At 35.1% G+C, this 20,963-nt stretch overlaps 1 protein-coding gene and 1 pseudogene across 2 annotated transcripts in view; both read left to right on the forward strand.

Annotated features, from left to right (window-relative positions):
- The window catches only part of LOC141555396 (cadherin-13-like), a 956,506-nt gene that overhangs the window by 625,318 nt on the left and 310,225 nt on the right, over nt 1-20,963 (forward strand). For both annotated transcript variants that reach the window (XM_074288232.1, XM_074288231.1), the window contains exon 5: nt 15,763-15,915. In XM_074288232.1, coding sequence (XP_074144333.1) covers nt 15,763-15,915 — 153 coding nt within the window. The remainder of the gene's footprint in view (nt 1-15,762; nt 15,916-20,963) is intronic.
- The window catches only part of LOC141555274 (cold shock domain-containing protein E1 pseudogene), a 130,948-nt pseudogene continuing 129,044 nt past the window's right edge, over nt 19,060-20,963 (forward strand).

The raw sequence follows: 20,963 nt of genomic DNA on the forward strand, positions 1-20,963 counted from the left end.
TTAAAGTTTTTAAAATGAAAAAATGTCAATCTTTTTAGCATGATATTTGACACTGCTTATTTGGAGAACATATTATTGTATGACTTATACTTACATGTGCATGAATGTAAACATTCAGTTGGAAAAGTGATTGTAATGATTCAGATGATCCCACCAGTAATGAAGATCATAACTCATCCATACCTGCTCATCCTTTGTAGCTTTAGGCTATGTCCTTCAATAAGTTTAACTAAGTCCCTCAATAAGGATCCCATTCTTTGTGCTGAGGGACTTGATTTCTTTGGATATTGCAAGGTTGCCAAGTAAAGCAAGGGGGCTTTTCACTGTTATCCAGAAAGATCAATCTATATTAATCATATGTGCACTTCATTGATGACATTCTTTATTCATTTTTAAATTACCTTATGTTGAGGGGGCGGAGCCAAGATGGCGGAGAAGAAACACACTACTCAGTGAACGTCCTCACTCCCTCACAACCAATTAGATAAATTAAGTCTCAAAATTAGCTCAGGACTGATAGATACCACAAGGACTGGAAGCACGACTTACCAGCTGAAGAGAATCTGGAGTTTCAACAGGAAAGGTCAGTTCTCAGGGGAGGAATAAGAAAGACCAGCACAGACGGTGGGGGTAGGGGCACGCTGCGCCCATTGCGCTGGGAGGGGCTCTGGGATCAGAGAAGCCACTGAGGTAAAGGAATCTGGCACAGGCTGTTAGCTCTTCTCTGCTAATTATTTAGCAGTTCAGAAGAGAAAGCCAAAATATTTTAAAACTCAGATTAGATTTTCCCCGGACCCTGGGGGTGACTCAGGCACAGATCTCGGCACCAGGGGGGTGTGGCCTCAGCTACCTCCTGAGAATAGTTAAGAGACTGACAAGTGGGTGGATACGGCCCAAGGCAACACACACTGCCTAGCTTAGCTGGAGGGAGTGGAACTCAGCTCCAGGAAGTCCCAGAGAAGCGGAACCTTTGAACTAGGGACCGCGGTTTCTGGCAGACACTTCCAGTTTGAGCGCAGGGGCTTCTCACGTCACCTGCTGCAGACATCCACTCCCCACCCGGACACATAGGCTGAGCTTCTTGCTGTCTTCACTATTCTACGCCCTCAAAGCACAGCAGTGCTAATCACCTCTGAGGCACTTCCAGGGAGGGGGTGGGGAACTCTCTCCCAGAGCTCTCTCTTAGCGCGGGCGCAGGGGCCGCTGCATCCATCCGGTCTGGGAGGAAGCTGGTAAAGAAGTAAATAATTTCCTACCCCAGGGACAGACCCCAAAACATTTTTTAAGTATGAGCAAAAAAGCTAGAAAAACTATAGATTCCTTCTATACAGAGAAAGAGCGGGTACCCAACCCCGAGGAAGTTAACAGCAAAGATTCAGAAGATAACAACCTAAAGGGGAACGATTCCTGCCCCCCATCACATAACTCTCTCCTAGAAGAAGCTCTTAAGAAATTGAGGGAGATCGAAGAAAAATGGGGCAAGGAAAGGGAAGTTATGATAGAGAATAACAACGTCCTGAAATTGGAGTTGGAAAAAATAAAGAATTCACAGGAGATGCAGGGAAACAAAATTAGTGAATTAGAAAAGGTTAAAAAAACACAGGAAAGTAGGATTTCTGAATTGGAAAAGATAAAAAAGTCTCAAGAAAATAGAATTTCTGAATTGGAAAAAGAAAATAATTCTCAAAAAAAAAAAATTAGGGAAATGGAAAAAAATTCAATAGAGCAAAACAATTCATTTAAAAACGAAATTGGGCATTTACAAAAAGAACTAAAAACTGTGAAAGAAGAAAATAACTCCTTAAAAGTCAGGATGGAACAAATAGAAATGAATGATTCACAGAGAACCCAAGAATCAGTCAAACAAAACAAAAAAAATGAGAAGCTGGAGAACAACGTCAAATACTTACTGGGAAAATCTATAGACCTGGAAAATAGATCTAGGAGAGATAATCTGCGGATTATTGGACTTCCAGAAAACTATGACCAAAAAAAGAGCCTAGATTCTATTTTACAGGAAATTATCAAAGAGAACTGTCCAGAGATAATAGAAACAGAAGGGAAAGTAGATGTGGAAAGAATTCATCGAACTCCTTCTGAAATAGACCCTAAAAAAAGAACACCACGGAATATTGTGGCTAAGCTGCAGAATTACCACACAAAGGAGAAAATCCTGCAAGCAGCTAGAAAAAAACAATTTAAATACCAAGGTGCCACAATAAGGGTCACCCAAGATCTGGCTGCCTCCACATTAAAAGATAGAAGGGCCTGGAACCTGATATTCCGTAAAGCAAAAGATCAAGGACTGCAACCAAGAATGAACTACCCAGCTAAGTTTAGCATCTTTTTCCACGGAAGAAGATGGTCATTCAGTGAAACAGAGGAATTCTATATGTTTCTAAGAAAAAAACCAGACTTAAACAAAAAATTTGATCTACATCCACAAGACTGAAGAGAAACAGAAAAAGGTACACAGAACCCTTGAGAACTGTAACTCTGTTGTGGGTATATAAAAAATACTCAAGGATAATTTGATTTTACTGATATAAAAGAAAAAAAGGGGGGTGTAGTAAAGGGAAGGAGGTCGGTTCAGAAAAAGGGGAAGGAGTGATAAAAAGAGGGAAACTACATCCCAGGAAGAGACATAGAAAATACACCATATCTGAGGGAACTTAGTGAGGGGGAGAATCATTGTGTGAATCTTACTCTCATCAGAAGAGGCTCAAAGAGTAAATAATTAACATATTTGTTTTTCAGAGAATTTTCTCTCACCTCATTAAAAGGGGGGAGAGGAAAAGGGAAAAGGAAAAGGGGAATAAGTGAAGGGACTTGGAGGGAGGGGGGAGGGATTCTAAAAAAAAAAAAAAAAAAAAAAAGAGGGGAGGGTTGCGCGTCACAAGGGGGGTCTGTAAATTAAATATCGGGGAGGGGGATCAGGGGGGTCAAGGGAAAAAAGCATAATCTGGGGATAATACGATGGCAGGAAATACAGAATTAGTAATTTTAACTGTAAATGTAAATGGGATGAACGATCCCATCAAACGGAGACGGATAGTAGATTGGATCAAAAAGCAGAACCCTACAATATGTTGCCTACAGGAAACACACTTAAAGCAGGGAGATACATACAGAGTAAAGGTAAAAGGTTGGAACAGAGCCTATTATGCTTCAGGTAAAGCCAAAAAAGCAGGGGTAGCTATCCTTATCTCAGATCAAGCAAAAGCAGAAGTAGATCTCGTTAAAAAAGATAAGGAAGGAAACTATATCCTGCTGAAAGGTAGCATAAATAATGAAGCCATATCAATACTAAACATATATGCACCAAGTGGTATAGCATCTAACTTTCTAAAGGAAAAGTTAAGAGAACTGCAAGAAGAAATAGACAGTAAAACTATAATAGTGGGAGATCTCAACCTTGCACTCTCAGATTTAGACAAATCAAACCACAAAACAAACAAGAAAGAAATTAAAAAAGTAAATAGAACATTAGAAAAACTAGGTATGATAGACCTTTGGAGAAAACTGAATGGCAATAGGAAGGAATATACTTTCTTCTCAGCAGTTCATGGATCCTATACAAAAATTGACCATATACTAGGACATAAAGATCTCAAAATTAAATGTAGGAAGGCAGAAATAATAAATGCCTTCTTCTCAGATCACAATGCAATAAAAGCTACATTCAGTAAAAAGTTAGGGGTAAATAGACCAAAAAGTAATTGGAAACTGAATAATCTCATCTTAAAGAATGACTGGGTGAAAGAGCAAATTATAGAAACAATTAACAATTTCACCCAAGATAATGATAATGATGAGACATCATATCAAAATCTTTGGGATGCAGCTAAAGCGGTAATAAGGGGAAATTTTATATCTTTAGAGGCTTATTTGAAGAAAATTGAGAAAGAGAAGATTAACGAATTGGGCTTACAACTTAAAAGGCTAGAAAAAGACCAAATTAAAAACCCCCAACCAAAAATTAAACTCGAAATACAAAAATTAAAAGGAGAAATCAATAAAATTGAAAGTAAAAAAACTATTGAATTAATAAATAAAACCAAGAGTTGGTTTTATGAAAAAGCCAATAAAATAGATAAACCTTTGGTAAATTTGATCAAAAAAAAGAAAGAGGAAAATCAAATTGATAGTCTTACAAATGAAAAGGGGGATCTTTCCACCAATGAAGAGGAAATTAGAGAAATAATAAGGAGTTACTTTGCCCAACTTTATGCCAATAAATTTGATAACTTAAGTGAAATGGATGACTTCCTCCAAAAATATAGGCTCCCTAGACTAACAGAGGAGGAGATAAATTGCTTAAATAGTCCCATTTCAGAAAAAGAAATAGAACAAGCTATTAATCAACTCCCCAGGAAAAAATCCCCAGGGCCAGATGGATTCACATGTGAATTCTACCAAACATTTAAAGAACAATTAGCCCCAATGTTATATAAATTATTTGAAAAAATAGGGGATGAAGGAGTCCTACCAAATTCCTTTTATGACACAGACATGGTACTGATACCTAAATCTGGTAGATCGAAAACTGAGAAAGAAAATTATAGACCAATCTCCTTAATGAATATTGATGCTAAAATCTTAAATAAGATATTAGCAAAAAGACTTCAGAAAATCATCTCCAAGATAATACACTATGATCAAGTAGGATTTATTCCAGGAATGCAGGGCTGGTTTAATATTAGGAAAACTATTAATATAATTGACCATATTAATAATCAAATTAATAAGAACCATATGATCATCTCAATAGATGCAGAAAAAGCATTTGACAAAATCCAACATCCATTCCTACTAAAAACTCTTGAGAGTATAGGAATAAATGGATTATTCCTTAGAATAATCAGGAGTATATATTTAAGACCGTCAGTAAGCATAATATGCAATAGAAATAAACTGCAACCTTTCCCAGTAAGATCAGGAGTGAAACAAGGTTGCCCACTATCACCATTACTATTCAATATAGTACTAGAAACGCTAGCCTCGGCAATAAGAGCCGAGAAAGAGATTCAAGGAATTAGAGTAGGAAATGAGGAAATTAAACTATCACTTTTTGCAGATGACATGATGGTATACTTAGAGAACCCCAAAGACTCTGCTAAAAAGCTACTAGAAATAATTCAAAATTTCAGCAAAGTGGCAGGATACAAAATAAATCCACATAAATCCTCGGCATTTTTATATATCACTAACAAAATGCAACAGCAAGAGATACAAAGAGAAATTCCATTCCAAACAAATGTTGATAGTATAAAATATTTGGGAATCCATCTACCAAAGAAAAGTCAGGAATTATATGAGAAAAATTACAAAACACTTGCCACAAAAATAAAATCAGATTTAAATAATTGGAAAGACATTCAGTGCTCTTGGATAGGCCGAGCGAATATAATAAAGATGACAATACTCCCCAAACTAATCTATTTATTTAGTGCTATACCAATCAGACTCCCAAGAAACTATTTTAATGACCTAGAAAAAATAACAACAAAATTCATATGGAAGAATAAAAGGTCAAGAATTGCAAGGGAACTAATGAAAAAAAAACTCAGAGGAAGGTGGTCTAAGTGTACCTGATCTAAAGCTATATTATATAGCAGCAGTCACCAAAACCATTTGGTATTGGCTAAGAAATAGACCGGTAGATCAGTGGAACAGATTAGATACAAAGGACAAAAAAGGGTACATCTATAGCAATCTAATCTTTGACAAACCCAAAGATTCCAACATTAGGGATAAAAATTCATTATTCGGAAAAAACTGTTGGGAAAACTGGAAATTAGTATGGCAGAAATTAGATATGGATCCACACTTAACACCATATACCAAGATAAGATCAAAATGGGTCCATGATTTAGGCATAAAGAGGGAGATAATAAATAGATTAGAGGAACAGAGGATAATCTACCTCTCAGACTTGTGGAGGAGGAAGGAATTTATGACCAGAGGAGAACTAGAGATCATTATTGATCACAAAATAGAAGATTTTGATTACATCAAACTAAAAAGTTTCTGTACAAATAATACTAATGCAAACAAGATTAGAAGGGAAGTAACAAATTGGGAAAATATTTTTAAAAACAAAGGTTCTGACAAAGGTCTCATTTCCAAAATATATAGAGAACTGACCATAATTTATAAGAAACCAAACCATTCTCCAATTGATAAATGGTCAAAGGATATGAACAGACAATTCTCAGAGGAAGAAATTGAAACTATATCCACTCACATGAAAGAGTGTTCCAAATCACTACTGATCAGAGAAATGCAAATTAAGACCACTCTGAGATACCACTACACACCTGTCAGATTGGCTAAGATGACAGGAACAAATAATGACAAATGTTGGAGGGGATGTGGGGAAATTGGGACACTAATACATTGCTGGTGGAGTTGTGAAAGAATCCAGCCATTCTGGAGAGCAATCTGGAATTATGCCCAAAAAGTTATCAAACTGTGCATACCCTTTGACCCAGCAGCGCTACTACTGGGATTATATCCCAAAGAAATACTAAAGAGCGGAAAGAGACATATATGTGCCAAAATGTTTGTGGCAGCTCTATTTGTTGTAGCTAGAAACTGGAAGATGAATGGATGTCCATCAGTTGGAGAATGGTTGGGTAAATTGTGGTATATGAAAGTTATGGAATATTATTGCTCAGTAAGAAATGACCAGCAGGAGGAATACAGAGAGGGTTGGAGAGACTTAAATCAACTGATGCTGAGTGAAATGAGCAGAACCAGAAGATCACTGTATACTTCAACAACGATACTGTATGAGGATGTATTCTGATGGAAGTGGAGATCTTCAACATAAAGAAGATCCAACTCACTTCCAGTTGATCAATGATGGACAGAGGTAGATACACCCAGAGAAGAAACACTGGGAGGGGAATGTAAATTGTTAGCACTAATATCTGTCTGCCCAGGTTGCATGTACCTTCGGATTCTAATGTTTATTGTGCAACAAGAAAATGATATTCACACACATGTATTGTACTTAGACTATATTGTAACACATGTAAAATGTATGGTATTGCCTGTCGTCGGGGGGAGGGAATAAGGGAGGGGGGGTAATTTGGAAAAATGAATACAAGGGATAATATTATAAAATATATATATATATATAATAAAAAAAATTAAAAAAAAATTACCTTATGTTGCAATATAAATGAAGAAATACATATGAATTTGCTTATCTTTATGTCAACTATATTTCCAATGTGCTAATGACAGAAAGAGGAAGAGGAGGAGAAAAGAGGAAGGTGAAAAAGTAGCAGTAGCATCTTTAATCTCCTAAATTTAAATTTTTGGTACTCTCATTCTAAGTGGTTAAAATTGTGTTTATGATGGAAATCTCTGGCATATTTGCACATACTACATTTGGGGTTGATCTTGTTCAATTAAAGAATAATTATCACAAGAAATGATACAATAACCTAATCCCCTGCAGTTTTGATCAAAGCAAGAAATAAGCCAAAGAGCAACTATGATTTTTCCAAGGACCACTGGAGCCCTATGTGTTCTCTCCAATAACAAGGAGGCCCACATCCAGATGTATAAGGCTGCCATATATTTTGCCTTAACTATGAGTTAAACATGGGCATAATTATTTGGTTTTATATTAAAGTTGAAACTATACCATGAAATTGATAGAAGCAAAATGAGCATAATAACTGGAGAATTTAGCAAGGTACATACAGAAAAGTCATAGATATTTTAACAGTTTCCAAGGGCATGATTAATTGATTATATTTTAGATGAAATTATTGATGCAAAAAATCCAAATTATGCCATTATTCTGCCAAAACCACATGGAGTATCAAATTTAGGCACATTAAACATATCATTGCAAGTTATTTGATAGAAAGGTAAAATGATGTGGGGGAAAAAAAACCCCACACATGCACAATCTCACTGATCTTTACTTAAATCACAGGTTCTGAGTTCAATTCTGACTTTGCTCCTTGCTAGTCATACAACAAGATCATTGATTGAAAGTTGGAGGTAGAAAAATAGTAAAGAAGGAGTACAGCCAAATTCTTTTATGACACAAATATGGTACTGATACCAAAATCAGGAAGAGCCAAAACATAATGAAAATTACAAACCAATTTCCTTAATGAATATTGATGCAAAAGTTTTAAATAAAATATTAGCAAAGAGATTACGGCAATTTATCAGCAGGATAATCCACTATGACCAAGTCGAATTTATACCAGGATTTCAGGGCTTATTCAATTTCAGGAAAACTATTACCATAATCAGCTATATCAATAACAAAACCAACAGAAATCATATGATAACCTCAATAGATGCAGATAAAGCTTTTGATGAAATACAACACTCATTTCTATTTAAAACACTAGAGAATACAAGGATAAAGGGAGCTTTCCTTAAAAAATATAAGCAGTATCTATCTAAATTTTGCAATAAGCATTATTTGTGATGTAGAGAAGCTGGCTGCATTCCCAAAAAGATCAGAGGTGAAACAAGAATGCCCATTATCATCAATGTTATTCAACACTATACTAGAAATGTTGGCTTTAGCAATAAGAAAAGGAAAAGAAATTAAAGGAATTAGAATAGTCAATGAGGAAATAAAACTATCACTATTTGCAGATGATCTGATGATATACTTAGAGAATCCTATAAAATCATCCAAAAACCTCCCGGAAACAAAGCACAGCTTTAACAAAGTTATAGGATATAAAATATACCCACACAAATTATCAAAAATAAAATTCCATATATTCTATATATTACTGACAAACCCCATCAGCAAGAGATAGAAAGAGAAATTCCATTTAAAATTACTGCAGACAAAATGAAATACTAGGGAGACTACCTGACAAGAACTAGATGATCAAAATTATAAAATGCTTCTCATACAAATAAAGTCAGATCTAAAAATAGGAAAAATAACAATTGTTTATGGGTAGGCCAAGCTAATATAATATAATAATCTTAGGAGAACAAGGGGTAATTTATCTATCAGATCTTTGGAGAAGGGAGGAATTTATGACTAAAGAAAAACTAGAGGAGATTATAAAAGGCAAAGTGGATATTTTGATGTGTTTAATTACATAAATTAAAATGATTTTGCACAAACACAATTAACAGAAACAAGATTAAAAGGGAAGTACAAAACTGTTAGAAAATCTTTATAGGCAGTATTTCTAATAAAGGTCTCATTTCTAAAAAATATAATGAACTGTGTCAAATTTATAAGAATACAAGTCTTTCTCCCATTGATAAATAGTCAAAAGATATGAACAGACAATTATCATTTGATGAAAAGCCACCTATAATCATATAGAAAAATGTGCTAGATCACTATAGATCAATGAAATGCAAATTATAACAACTCTGAGATACCACCTCACATTGGCTAAGATGACAGGAAAAATTAATGATAGGATGTGGGAAAATTGGTATACTAATGCATTGCTGGTTGAGTTGTGAAATGATCCAACCATTATGAAAAGCAATCTGGAGCTATGTAAACTATATAAACCATTTGCTAGCTAGAGTTGGTATGGCATAGATAAGACAAAATTCTGTCACAAAACCTGTTTATAAGCTTCTTCTGGATTCTTTTTCTTTAGGGTTTTGTGACAAAATTGTTTCATCTATGTCATACCAACTCTCTAGCTAGTAAATAATCTATATAGGCTCCCCACGTTCTGATCTGGGTCATCTTTAATTTCCCTTCTTTAACTTTTTTTTTGCAGTCGAGTTTGTGACATGGATCTCCTCCCCTTTTTACAATCTGATGAAACCTAGAAATCTCTTTACATAATTATATTTTAAATGAATAATACTAACTATATAGAATTACAATGGGAACCAATTATATTAAAACATAACAATAGCATCAAAATAATAATGAAAATTATTAGTTTTTATTTATATAGTGTTTATTATGCATCAGACAGACACCATGCTAAGTCCATTATAAAAATTTTCCTGTTTTATAGTTGAAGCAAATGAGGCAAGTAAAGGTTAAATTATTTGTGTGAGATCACACAGTTAAGTATAGGAGGGGGGATCTGAGCTCAGATCTTTGTGATTCCAAGCAAAGCTTACTAGTCAGTAAGCTACCTAGGCATAGATGTCTAGTTTAAGAATCTCTGTAGCATACTCTCTTACTGATAATCTCATCAGTTCTCATGAGTACAATTATCAGTTCTATGCAAATGATATGCCTAACTTATTTTAATAGCCTTCCAATTGGTCTCCTTGACTTCTCTCCCCACTCCAATTACCAGCCCTAAATTGCCAAAGTGATTTTCCTAAAGTACAAGCCTAACCATGTCACTTAAATTCTATTCTATAAACTCTAGTGGCTCCCTATTGTCTCTAGGACTCAATAGAAAATCAGCTGTTTGACTTTTAAAGCTCTTCACACTCTGATCCCTTCCTGTTTCTAGCCTTTTAATGCTTTTCTTCACTTCTTCCCCTCTTCCACATATTTTATGATCTTTGTCAAAATAGGAAATCAGGTTACATTATTATCTCATTTTAAATGTAGAATCCCTTAAAACATGCAAGTATTGTGTAACTAGAGAGGCCAAATGAAATCACTGGGAGAATCTACCATGTGTCATATATATATATATATTCTGTAACCATGGCCCTTTTAGCTTATCGTTGTGACCCAAGTTAACTTTTTTAGCTATCAATTGTTGAACAAATAATGAGGAAGCTCCCCCTTGGAAAGCTTGTTCAGTGATGAAAACACAGATTTTAGGTTTTTGGTAATGTTATTTTTATGCCTAGTTACATCTTTTTGTTTTGGACTTGAGAAATTAAAATTTTGTTTCCATATATAGCACTTGCTATTTATTTCTATTAATCTTTAATTGATCCCATTGTACTAGATGCCATAAAGTTCTTTAAATCCTGAATCTCTAATTCGACATATTGGTTGTTTCTTCTAGCTTTATGCCTTTCACAAATTCACTAAGTATGACTTCTGTGCCCTCAGCCAAGGAATAGATGAAAATAATCATAACAGTAAAGGTGATTTTATGAGATTTCTGAGCCAAAAAAGTAAGGAAACCAAGAAACCTCTAGGAAGTTAGAGTAGATGTATGAAAGATCATAGATAACGGAAATTAGAAGAAAGCTCCTCCTCTCCATCTCAATCTTTGACCTCCTCAGGACACAACTCTATTGTTGCCAATGTTATTAAATTATGATGGTTTGTCTTTACTGCCTGGTCACTGCCATAGGGAGGTGAAGTCCTTTCACACAAATGATAAAACGAGTGACTTCTGGGATTTGCATATCTGAGCTAGCTGGCACCTAGTTTTCCTTATCATTAGCTTTCTTTCTCCTTTAAACTAAAAATGAGAAAAAAAAACAAAAAACAAAAAACAACCCCACAGTGAACAGTGGTATTGAATTACACAGAATAATGGGAAAGAGGCTCTAATTGTGAAAGCCTGCTATGTGATATAATAAGAGTTAGCAGCTAACACATTAGCAGATATTCACACCTCAGCACACTGCTGGATTTATTCTGGCAAAAAGCAATGTCTTGAGTTTTCTTATATTCTTTTATATTAAAGAAGGAAAAAAAAGAAAAAAAGGGTCACCTGCCTCCCTATGAGGGCAGCCCAGCAGCCTCCTGGAAATTTTAGGGAGTTTAACACAGTATAATGGAGGTCATTTGGAAACTGATTTGCTTCACATGGTAGGATTTGGATGAATGACTGAGGGCTAGTTTGTTGTTTTATAGGCGTTTCAAAAATCTTACCCCTCTCTGATCCCATCAGATCTACTCAGCTAAGCAAGTGCAGTCTGGCTAGTCCCTGAGACCCCTTCTGGGAACACAGAGGTGCTATAGAAAACAGTTAGTGATTGAAGAGAACTCTCTTCTCTCAGGGTCTTAGTTTAACTCAGAATCAATTCTGTCATTTAGGGGGCTCTGAACAAGTGTTATTCTTCCTAGAAAATATTGGCCAAAGCAGTTTTCATGGGTTCTGTCTACCTTTTCCCCTGAACAAACTTACCTTCTAAAGACCTCAGTATTCTCCTTTGGACCTAGTTAAGATGTTTGTTTAGGACTATGGAACAAATTTGTTTATGTTGTCATCATATCATAGCTATTAGGAAAGAAAGAGGAAGTCCTTCAGGAAAGAATGTGTAGTGTAAAGAATTCTGGGTTTGGAGTCAGTAGGTCTGGATTTGAATCTGGATTCTGCCTCTACTTCTGTGATTTGGGGCAAGTCCTTTAGTTTCCTCATACATAAAACAAGAATGTAGACTTAGATTAAAAGAATTCCAAAGTTTCTTCTGATTCTATATTAAGTACATCATGATCCTATGCATGTCTCAGACGCTGTGCTAACTGCTGGAAATATGAAGATAAAAATGAAAGTCTTTGGCCTCAGGGAACTTCCATTCAGAGAATCAAAAAATAGCAACATAGAGGGCAGCTAGGTGGCGCAGTGGATGGAGCACCAGCCCTGAATTCAGGAGGACCTGAGTTCAAATCCTAGTTGTGTGACCCTGGGCAAGTCACTTAACCCCAGCCTCAAAAAAAAAAAAAAAAAAAAAATAGCAGCATAAGGGAAATTAGACATCATATAGGCAAATAGTCAAATCACATCTTTTTAAACATAAAAATGATATTATGAGTCAGGGAGAGATAGTTGTCCAAGGTTAAATAGGTGCTAAGTAAGGAAGCTAGGATTGAAAAATAGGTTTCTGACTTTAAATTCTAGTACTGAAGACTGATTGCCATTTTTGCCCCAAAAATTCCAAAAAGGATCATGAAGAATTTATAATACTTAAACTTTTAAATAACAAGAAGTTGACCAAATAAGTAGGAGGTAGGTGAGATAGAGAGTAGAGAATTATTACTCTGATTATTCAGCAAGCCTTATCTTTGAGAGAAGGGGATTTTATGACAATCCACCCCCTATATGCAGTTAAATGAATAGATATCAGAGAAGGATAAGAAATCTAGAATGCAATCATCAGGGATTGTTATAAGATCCTTCATTAGATTGGATTTGACAGAGTATATAACTCAATCTCTTCATTTTACAGATAGAGAAACTGATACCTGATATGGAAAGGGATGTCAAGGTTATCCAGCAGAGGAAATATACAAAACAAAGCCTTATGACTTTTTCATAGCCTTCTAACAGTGAATTTTCCCCAAAACAAATAAGATTATAAACAATGTTTAGACTCCTAGCTAGTTTACATCCTCATGTTTATGCTATATATTTCAGCTACATTTTATGTTGGGTTTCGATGGGCCTGCTGAGGAACCACCATTTATCACCTTGTTTCCATGGAGAGATGTGCTCTAAGTTCTAAACACAGGACATAAAAACAAACTTTTACAACATAACCTGTTCATATTGGCTGTGTTGTGCATTTCCATATTCCAACTGACAGCCATAAGACTTGCATTCTATTGATCTGGCTAAAATAAATGCTTTTGAAATATGCAGGCATCCTCTAGTGCCTGCCCATGAAATACTCATTTTTAGTGATCCCTGCCACCACAATGACAATAAAAAGTGTAACAATGTGGTATTTACATTATCTGATGAACATAACTATGTGTCATCTTCATCCTCTAAGGCAAAGTCTAGTGGAGCCATAGCCAATCCATTATTACTTCCTTTCATTCTATAATTATATAGCAATAGTCCTTAAACTCCCTTTAGTCCTCCATACTCTGAAGGTTTTATAGGGAAGGCACCGCTTGTTTTTTTTTTTTTTTTGTTTTTTTTTTACGCATAAGATTTGGTCATCATACATACTTAGGGAACATGAATTGCAATCCTTTCATTATTGGGATCTATATGTTTGTTATTTATATGTGGAAAGACTGAAACAGAGAAACAAAATGTCTCCAAAAGAATAGTTTTAGCAAATGTCCAAATTCTAAAATTCAAGGCATGTCAATGGGAAGAATAGGAGTCTCTATAAATTGAACCTCATAAGAAGAATTGACAGTTCAGACAGGAACTATAGAAAAAACAGAGGAAAAAAAAAAGATAGAGCTGCTTTTCCTTATCATTCCTATCTGATCAGACTAAAAGTTGTTAGACTAGTTACCTGATTCTGCATTCTTAGTTGGTCATCTAAAATATGGCTAGAAACAGCTAGAAAGACTTAAAAGGTATTATTTCATAGACTCAAAACTCTGTCTCTTTCTCTGAATTCCAAAAGCAAAGAACTAAAGTAAAGTTCCTAGGGCTGCCAGAGAAACATTCTCATAGGGTGGCTCAGGAGAAGTAGGAAGAAGCCAAGATCAGATTGCTTTCCAATTCCTGGAAGTTTCAGTGTGAATTATAACTAGGCTGTGGAGAGTTCAATTAAGCTATTTAAAAAGTTTTAATTAGAAGGCTTGCATTTCTGCCCAATTCAATTCCATTTCTTTTAAATCTTGCTTCAAATAACATTTTTTTCTTAATATTAGGTATACCTCTGTTTCCTAAAGACCTCCTCTAATGCCTTGTCATAGTATAGAAGTAACTATGGGATCTCAAAAACCAGGCCTAAAAATTAAATTGTTGCTAAGTATATAGATGTGTGTGTGTGTGTGTGTGTGTGTGTGGTGGGGGAGAAAGATAATAAATAATTTTAGTACAGGCTTAGTGATGAACACTATGAGGATAAGGACCAAAGTAGCTAATTTGTTGGATAGTTATACAGCTACTTTTCAACCGTAACATTAAAACTATCTTATAAGCATGTAGAGTTGGATCTGTATCAGTAAGAGTATGTATCTATACCAATAAAATTACCCATACTTAATGTCTTAAAGTAAATCTATTATGTATATACAGGAAATGAGTACTTAATCTCTATTACTTCATTAGGTAGACTTTATGATTATATGATTCTCCAAGGAAGTCTATTTGGATTCTTGAGGTAATTTATGTTTTGGGCCCAAATTGTTCTGGTGATTCCTTTGTTTGCTTGTCTTTGGCAACAAAGGCATATTAATGATTCCTGGACAGAAATTCTATGAAATATTTGAAACAGTCTGTTGCATTTGAAGGCTACTGTGGTTCTCTTGGGCTACTGTAGTTCTCTTGAAGAATTCCCCATAGCTTCTTGGTTTGTATCAATTTCTGTTTGAATAAATAATATAAACAAAATTTTATTGAACATTTACCATGTATCAAACAGTGCATTACACCTTGAGAATACAAATGTTAAAAAATGAGAGCATTATCATCTTCAAGTAGTTTATGCTTTAATAGGAGGACATAAAACATATATAAAGAGAAGTGGTAGCTAGGTAAAGGAGTTTTGTTTTACAGAATGATAAAGATGGTAGCTTGATCCATATAGCTGGTAAATATTTTTGCAGAAAGAGTGATGTTATTGACTTGATTTATGTGCCCAAATCAAGAGATGAGAAGTAGGAGAAAAGGGAGAGAATGTATATATAAGTATAGCAGGTCAGATGCTTAGATGGCTAGGGGCTGATATTTATCCAGTGGTCAATATCTATCTAGTAGTCTACATAAATTTGTATTCATTTAGTCATCCAAAACAGAATACTTAAGACTAGGGATTAGCGACATGCCAAGCTGGACATTTAAATTATGTTAACTTCTCGTCTAACCATATTCTGTATTACAGGTGTACAATCTAAATTAAATAACTATTATTAATTGGCTTAAAACTGGAATGTGAAGTTAGTTTGCAGTTGTAATTCATAATATAATTTAATTTAATTGTTTTGCTTTTGTGACATAGGTTGTGGATAATGATCGACCAGAAGGGTCCAAATTCCGACTTAGTGGAAAAGGTGTGGATCAAGAACCAAAAGGCATTTTCAGAATCAATGAAAATACAGGGAGTGTCTCAGTGATGAGGACCTTGGATAGAGAAACAATGGCTACTTACCAGGTAAGTTCCATGTGGTTCCCATCCTGAATTGTTGTTATTGAGTTTTTTTTTAAGTTGTCTTTGTGTTTTTTATTTTCTTATGCCTCACCAAACCTATTGGTATAGGATGTCTCTCCCTGAAGGCACTAGTAAACAATGTGACATGTGTTCTGTATGGTGACATGTGTTCTGTTTTCCACTGCTCCTATAACCCATGAATCACATGTTTAAATATAGGGTTAGAAATCAGAGTAGCCTTAGTATCCACATGAAAAATTTAGTCAATGATAGGCTCAGATTACAAATATTCTATATCTTGACTTCTTTAATTCATCCAAGATGACTTTACTTCTTTCTTATTCCTTATTTTGACAGTAGTTATCATGAATTCCTCCAATCACTGTCATAAAACCCAATTAGTTCGTATTGATGCAAATGCTTTTCCTGTAAGGACATGTTGAGTCTGTGCCCCTTTTTACCTATGAAGACAAATCTAAATCAGCATTTACCTTTGAAGTGGCATGTAGCATTCAGTTCAGTGTATCTTTATTGTTCAAATGATGGTCAATAGAGGGACAGAGAGCCTGAGACTCACTTGCAATAGAAGTGGTCATATTGGTGTTGAGGTTCTGTTAGGAATTAGGCAGGTACATTGCTTTAGGCTGAGACATATGCCCGTGTTGTGATTATCCATTGAGATTCCTGTATCCTTTGGCATATCTTCCTCCCTCTCAGAAACTTTGCTAAAGAGGTCTCTTCCAAGTGCTTCAGTTTGTTTATATCGAAATGATGGGCAGAAAGCATTTTGGTACATGAGACAGATTGATCTCTGTCTGACATATGTACAAAACAAAATGTCAGGACGATCAGAAACATATTTTCAGTCTAACTAAAACTGGTGGGAGCCCAGAGTAAGCTTGAATCTATAAATTCTGAGCTCCAATAAAAGAAAGCATCAGGGGACCACTTTCTTTAATTCAGCTTTTCTTTGCATGTAATTCTAATTTTTTAAACAATTGCTTTATTAAGTTTGATCTTATTACTTTGTAACTGGGTACTAAGTATAGCAGAACTAGGCCATTATTATTATTATTTTTGGACAAAACTATTCATCTTTAATTATATTCCCAATACCATCAGAGTTTTAGTAGTTATCCCTACTTTCCTGGATTTGGTTTCTTTGTACCAATCTTTTATTACCTCTTACACAGACAATAAGATAATATATGTAGAGATGAAAGACAAATTCAAAGTCATATAGTCTAGTCTTCTCATTTTTTAGAGATGAGGAAAATGAGGCTCACAAAAGGTAAGTTACTTACTTACCAATATCAAACCACTCTGGGTATCTTTGGCAAGAAAGCCTATGGACAACATAGTCTATAGGGTCATGAAGAGTTAGACATGGCTGAACAATGAATTAATTTTATCAAATTCTTTCACATGTAGTATTTCATTTGATCCATGGAAAGTGAGAGTAGAGTTGTCTAAGATGGCAATTATTTGCAGTAGCTATAAAGAAGCTGATGTTTCTGAGAACACCAGTTCTTACGCTGTAGCAAATTTAAAGACAGGATACATGATTGGGCAAACCATAGGTAAAAGCCAAGATGGAGGTTCTTGGATTTTCATTGCCTGGTGGAAAGATTTGAAATGGTGGTTAAATTAAGGATCTGGGGCCTCGTTTTTAAATTAGTTTGTCATTATTAATGAGTCACATGGATTTACTGACCAGATGTGAGTGGTAATAGCCCAATAACAAGGGGTCTTAATGCTCTGAATTTTCTGACACCATGAAAAGGATTTTTCTTTTCTTAGCTATTCAGTGAATTTCCCTTGATTTTCCAGATCAAATCTTGAAGGAAACTCCTAATTTTTACAATTTATGAAAGTTAGAAGTGTCTTTTTTTTTAATATTGCTGTTGGAAAACACATTAAAATTCATGCCTTTCAGAAGAAGACCAAAAGTAGAGTGGCAGGGGGCTGATCTAAGCCTTAGGTTACTTCCTCTGTCATCTGAATTCCTGGAGTGCTAAGACCTACCTCAGGCAAGAATGGTCATGGCTGAATTCCCGCATTCCCTGGCTGTCCTGGCTCCTGATCATTCTAGCCCTTGCTGCCCTACTTCCTTAGTCTGGAAGTACTAGTGAATCTCTAATAATTAATTCTCTTTTCGTGCAAGAAAAATGGAATTCCTATTAGCTTTTCATGTTTATTTAGAAACAAGTTTGTTGAACCCAGGAAATTCTATGTTTTATTTCAGTGTTTTCTGATCAGTGGTAAACCTGTCTCTGAAGATAAAATAAAAGGAAATGTACAGAAATGATCAGAAACACAGCATATATACTGATTCTCCTTTGGTTTCTTTCTCAATTTCTCCTACTGTAGTTTCAATCTAACAGACCACCAAACAAGATGAGAATTTGTGGGGAATGTATTCTTACCATTTATTGATAATACTAAAAATATGTGAAACCCTAATAATTCTAAATCTAAAATATAAACTGCATTAAAACTTCTTTAGTATTTTTTCTGATAAGGAATTATCTTATATATGTATATATACAATTTATATACATGAATATATGTGTGTGTTATGTAAAACAAGCCTATATATGTATATTTTAAGATTATCAAAATGAACTACTTAGTATTCACACCCTCCTAGCCAAGAAACTGACAATCAGTTCTATAAATTCTTATTCCCCCATCTTTTTCTGTGCCTCCCAACTCACTAACAACTTGGCTTATTGGTGTAAGACAGGAAGTTTTATTGGTTAGTTAATTTATTTTATTTTGTCACTCTGTCTCTGTCCTCTTAGGTCTACAATTTCTCTTTACTTTCTAGCCTTCCTCCCTTTTTTCTCCTCCAAAAATAAAAACGGAAATGTGCTTCTGCAGCTGCCTGGTCTACAGTGGCACCTGGAAAAATAATTTAGGTCTCACAGAATTGGGAGCTGACATATTAATGCGAAGCTCCTTGAAATATTACTCATTATTATGCCTTTTGCCAGCATTTGAGTGATTTGTGAACTCTTCATTGGAATAAAGTACTGTAAATGATTCATGAATGGCCAAGTTTATAAAATTCTATAAAAATATTAGCAGGTGGTAATGGTTTCATCACAGAGTGAGTATAATGTGCTAACCTCCATATTTGCCAAAATGGGGGAAGTTCGACAGAAGGATGAGTCTGACAAGAAAGAAAGGAAGGGATTGGATGGGTGGGATGGAGAATGGAGGTAGGTTTTGCTAGTTTGATGGGGCATAGGAGGTGCAGCAGTTAGGAATGAGGACAGATAGGGAACAGGCAGCAAAATCAGTATCCAAGAGAAGTATTATCTTGAGGGTGGATTGTAGAATGGGGACAGAAAGCAGTATAGAAACAGATTAAGCATTAAGCATTAATGATAGGGGCAAAAAAAGTACCAAATATATCTGCTGTTGGGAAATAGTAGGCTTGTTGTCCTTGCTCCTAGAGCAAGTGCAAAGGCAGACATAGAGGCCCAAGACAAATAGACTCCTGGGGTCATCAAATTAGAGAATACTATGTGATTTTAGTTTTCCATTCATCACCCTCAGTTGTTTCTTATAGATCAGGTCTATACTGATTAAGTGAGTTAATCTATATAAATCACTTAGCATAATGATTGACACATAGTAAGCACTTAATAAATATTTATGACCTATCCCCTTCCTACTATCCTATCCTATCCCCTATTCTACTTATCTCCCAAAGTTTTGGGGAAATCTGCCTTTCATTTAAGGAAATAGGCTTTGAACATATATTAATTATCAAAATACCACTGTGAGATGTAGATTTTGAATTCTTCCAGCCCTACCTCTGGGGTGGGGACTTCAAAAAATAGAAATATGGGAAGTGAACAAAATGATATTATTAAACTTTATAGATGAAGATGATTTTATTGTATTGACCCATCCTCCATTAAACATGTATTAGTTTTATATTAGGGGTAGGTAATGAATTTGTATTCAATCATTCCTGCTTAGTTGTCTAGATTCTCTTATAATCAGCAATACACCTTTGCAAGATAGCTAGGATTATGAGTGATCATTTAATAAAGTGTAACTGACTGTCTCTTATAGGGATAAAGCCTGTGTGCGAATTGACATTATGGCCTAACCACTGTAATTAAGAGGCAGATTTGCTGGCAAAGAGGGCTAGCTATGTGTAGGCAACATCAAGAAACAGTGGACAAATAATTTCATCATTCATCATACATTCATTACATTTTATCCATTGAAATATGTTGATTGAATTTAATTCTGATACTTAAATAAAAGACAGGATTGCTAATATCTACTGTAATTATCTCAGCCAATGATCATTATTTAAGCCAAAGATGGGAGTCAAATGCAAAGGAACATCTCATTTCTTTTGCAGCATAGACAAAGAGATTTGTTTGAATCTGTAAGTAAAGCTGGTTAAGTAAAATAAATGCACAACTTCTTCAATTGGCCTAAAAGAGAGTAAACAACAACTACAAGAAAAAGATGGGGGAGGTATTTTATCAGATCTGTGATTTCATTTATGAAGAGAACTTTTGGTGAGGAAACTCTCACTACCTATGCTGACCTACAATTGTTCTGGAATTTATAATATAGGAGAGCTATTAGGAATCAGTGAAACAGTGAATTAAAGAATTGGAGGAAGGTCTCCATCCTCTATGTCAGAGTTGCCTCTAATTAATAATAACCAAAATATCTGCAGTATTTTAAGATTTCGCAGTTGTGTAAATATTATTATGACTTTTGCATATAGGGAAACTGAGGTTCTGTAAACTAAGTAGCTTACCTATATTCACAAAGCTAAGTGATACAAACCCAGATCTCCTGATCCTGATGGCAAATAGTCTCCCTGTTTCTCAATTGATTGAGAGGACTGAATTGATATTGTCTCTTCTTCCCTTTTATATGATGCTAGAGCCACTAACAGGCTTTCCATTGCTATTAGATATTATGTAAGGAAGAACCACTTTTATCTCCATGACACAGAACATTTTATTCCTGACATTGACCCCTGTATCTTTAGGCAGACTCAAAGTGAG

The sequence above is a fragment of the Sminthopsis crassicaudata genome, chromosome 2, assembly GCF_048593235.1.
Source record: "Sminthopsis crassicaudata isolate SCR6 chromosome 2, ASM4859323v1, whole genome shotgun sequence".
NCBI classification, from domain to species: domain Eukaryota; kingdom Metazoa; phylum Chordata; class Mammalia; order Dasyuromorphia; family Dasyuridae; genus Sminthopsis; species Sminthopsis crassicaudata.